Raw genomic sequence first — 1,814 nt, forward strand, 5'->3', positions numbered from 1 at the left:
TAATTCCTGATCCTCAAATTATTCCCCAGTCCCTTCAAAAAATGGGCCACAGCAACCAGAAGTCAAACCAAACATTAAGAATTTGTCTCTCACTTAATGCATGTATGTCTGAAATAAATATACACCATAAAGATGCTTGTCTGGAGTTGCCAGGCAGGAGGGGAGCATTTGATGATAACACTGCACACTTGGTGGATGGTAGTCAATGCAAACCAACTCTACAGTTACTTCAGAGCAACAATTCTTCCCCATTAAACAACTATCATCCACCAAGTCACCCAGGCAGCCTTTACATTTCTGTAAAGTGGTCCTCTCATTTCACACACATTGCTCGAGTCATCGCCATTTGTGTGGGGGAAATTCTAAACGTTTTTCAAAAAGCAAAGAAGCAAGAGCTGGCAAACTGCTGTCCTTATTTTCGGGGGATACCAAAAAGAATCCTCCTCACTTACATGTCATTATGCAAAAGGTACAACGCGAGGAGCTGGGCGTAGACGGGCGGCGTCGCGATCCCTCCTGGAGCCTGGCAGGGAGGAAACGAGGGGATCTGTTTACATCCTGACGCCACAGAGAGCCAGGAAACCCGCGCTGCAATCCCACCCCTCGCCGACGCACACAGCGCCAGGCTTCTTCCACATGCTCTCCACATACAGCTGCCTGAACTGGAGAGAGGAGCCCCGAGGAAGCGCGGCCACTCAGGGCGAGCGCCAACAGAGACGCGAGTCGGTCCGGTGCGCACGAGACGAGAAAGTCACGCGTCCGCCTCCCCTGTCCCCTTCCCCCCATGCCGGCACCTCCAGCTCCTGCGTCTCGCACTGCTCCAGCAGCTTCCGATGTGCGTGGGCACTGCTCCCCCCCGCCGCCGCCATCACCGCCACCGGCATCTTCTTCGCCTCCCTCTCGCCTCCCGAACGAGGCAGGGGGCTCGGACGCCGCTTCCGGCGCGCGGGTGACGCGATTCCGGCGCGCTGGGACTGCTGAGTCATAGAGAGGGGCGCGGGGCGCTCCCAGAGAGGCTCTGGCGACCTCTAGTGGCGTGGAGGGCGTGTCCTTCGACGCCGACGCCCCTGCAGTGTGGTCCAGGGCAGGATCCTGACTCTGAGATGTTGCGCCCTGACGCACTCGCCCACAAGCGCTCGGTCTTCTCCCTCCCTCAATACATAAAATGTAAAACAAGACGAACAACGGATTTTTATGGCAGAATTCAGCAAATATCTAAATGTAAAAGGAGATAGATCAAGATGGGGGGTAGCCGTGTTAGTCTGCTTGTAGCAGTAAGAAGATCAAGAGTCCCGGTAGCACCTTAAGTAGAGGTAAAGGTTCCCTTGCTCGAAAGCCAGTCGAGTCGGACTCTAGGGCAATGTTCCCTCTAAGCTGTGGAGTCTTGTGTGCAAAAATTCTACATTCCGAGCTACTGGCATTAAAGTTGTGAGCAGGCGATTTGTCTGCTGCATAAATTAGCTTGCTCTGGAGCCATCCCTTCCTGAGCTAAGGCAAAAATGTGTGAGCCGGAGGCTAAAAAACTCTGAGCTAGCTCACACTAACTCAGCTTAGAGGGAACACTGCTCTAGGGTTGCGGTGCTCATCTCTGTTTCAAAGCTGAAGAGCCAGCATGACTAAACACCAAGGCGCATGGAACGCTGTTACCTTCCCACCGAAGTGGTACCTATTTATCTACTTGCAATTTCTTGCTTTCGAACTGCTAGGTTGGCAGGAGCTGGAGCCAGAGACGGGAGCTCACTCCGTCATGTGGCACACTCGGGTCTCGAACTGCTGAACTACTGACCTTCGACAGCCTGCAGTTCAGCATCTTA

At 53.6% G+C, this 1,814-nt stretch overlaps 1 protein-coding gene across 1 annotated transcript in view; it reads right to left on the reverse strand.

Moving 5' to 3' along the window:
- COPS8 (COP9 signalosome subunit 8) overlaps positions 1-951 on the reverse strand; it is a 13,519-nt gene extending 12,568 nt beyond the window's left edge. The window contains exons 1-2 of the mRNA XM_015412410.1: positions 795-951; positions 452-523 (exon numbers count right to left, since the gene is read on the reverse strand). Coding sequence (XP_015267896.1) covers positions 452-523; positions 795-884 — 162 coding nt within the window. The 5' untranslated portion in view covers positions 885-951. The remainder of the gene's footprint in view (positions 1-451; positions 524-794) is intronic.
- Between the last annotated feature and the right edge of the window lie 863 nt (positions 952-1,814).

Source organism: Gekko japonicus, unplaced genomic scaffold (genome assembly GCF_001447785.1).
Source record: "Gekko japonicus isolate JY-2015 unplaced genomic scaffold, Gekko_japonicus_V1.1 scaffold6515, whole genome shotgun sequence".
NCBI classification, from domain to species: Eukaryota; Metazoa; Chordata; class Lepidosauria; order Squamata; family Gekkonidae; genus Gekko; species Gekko japonicus.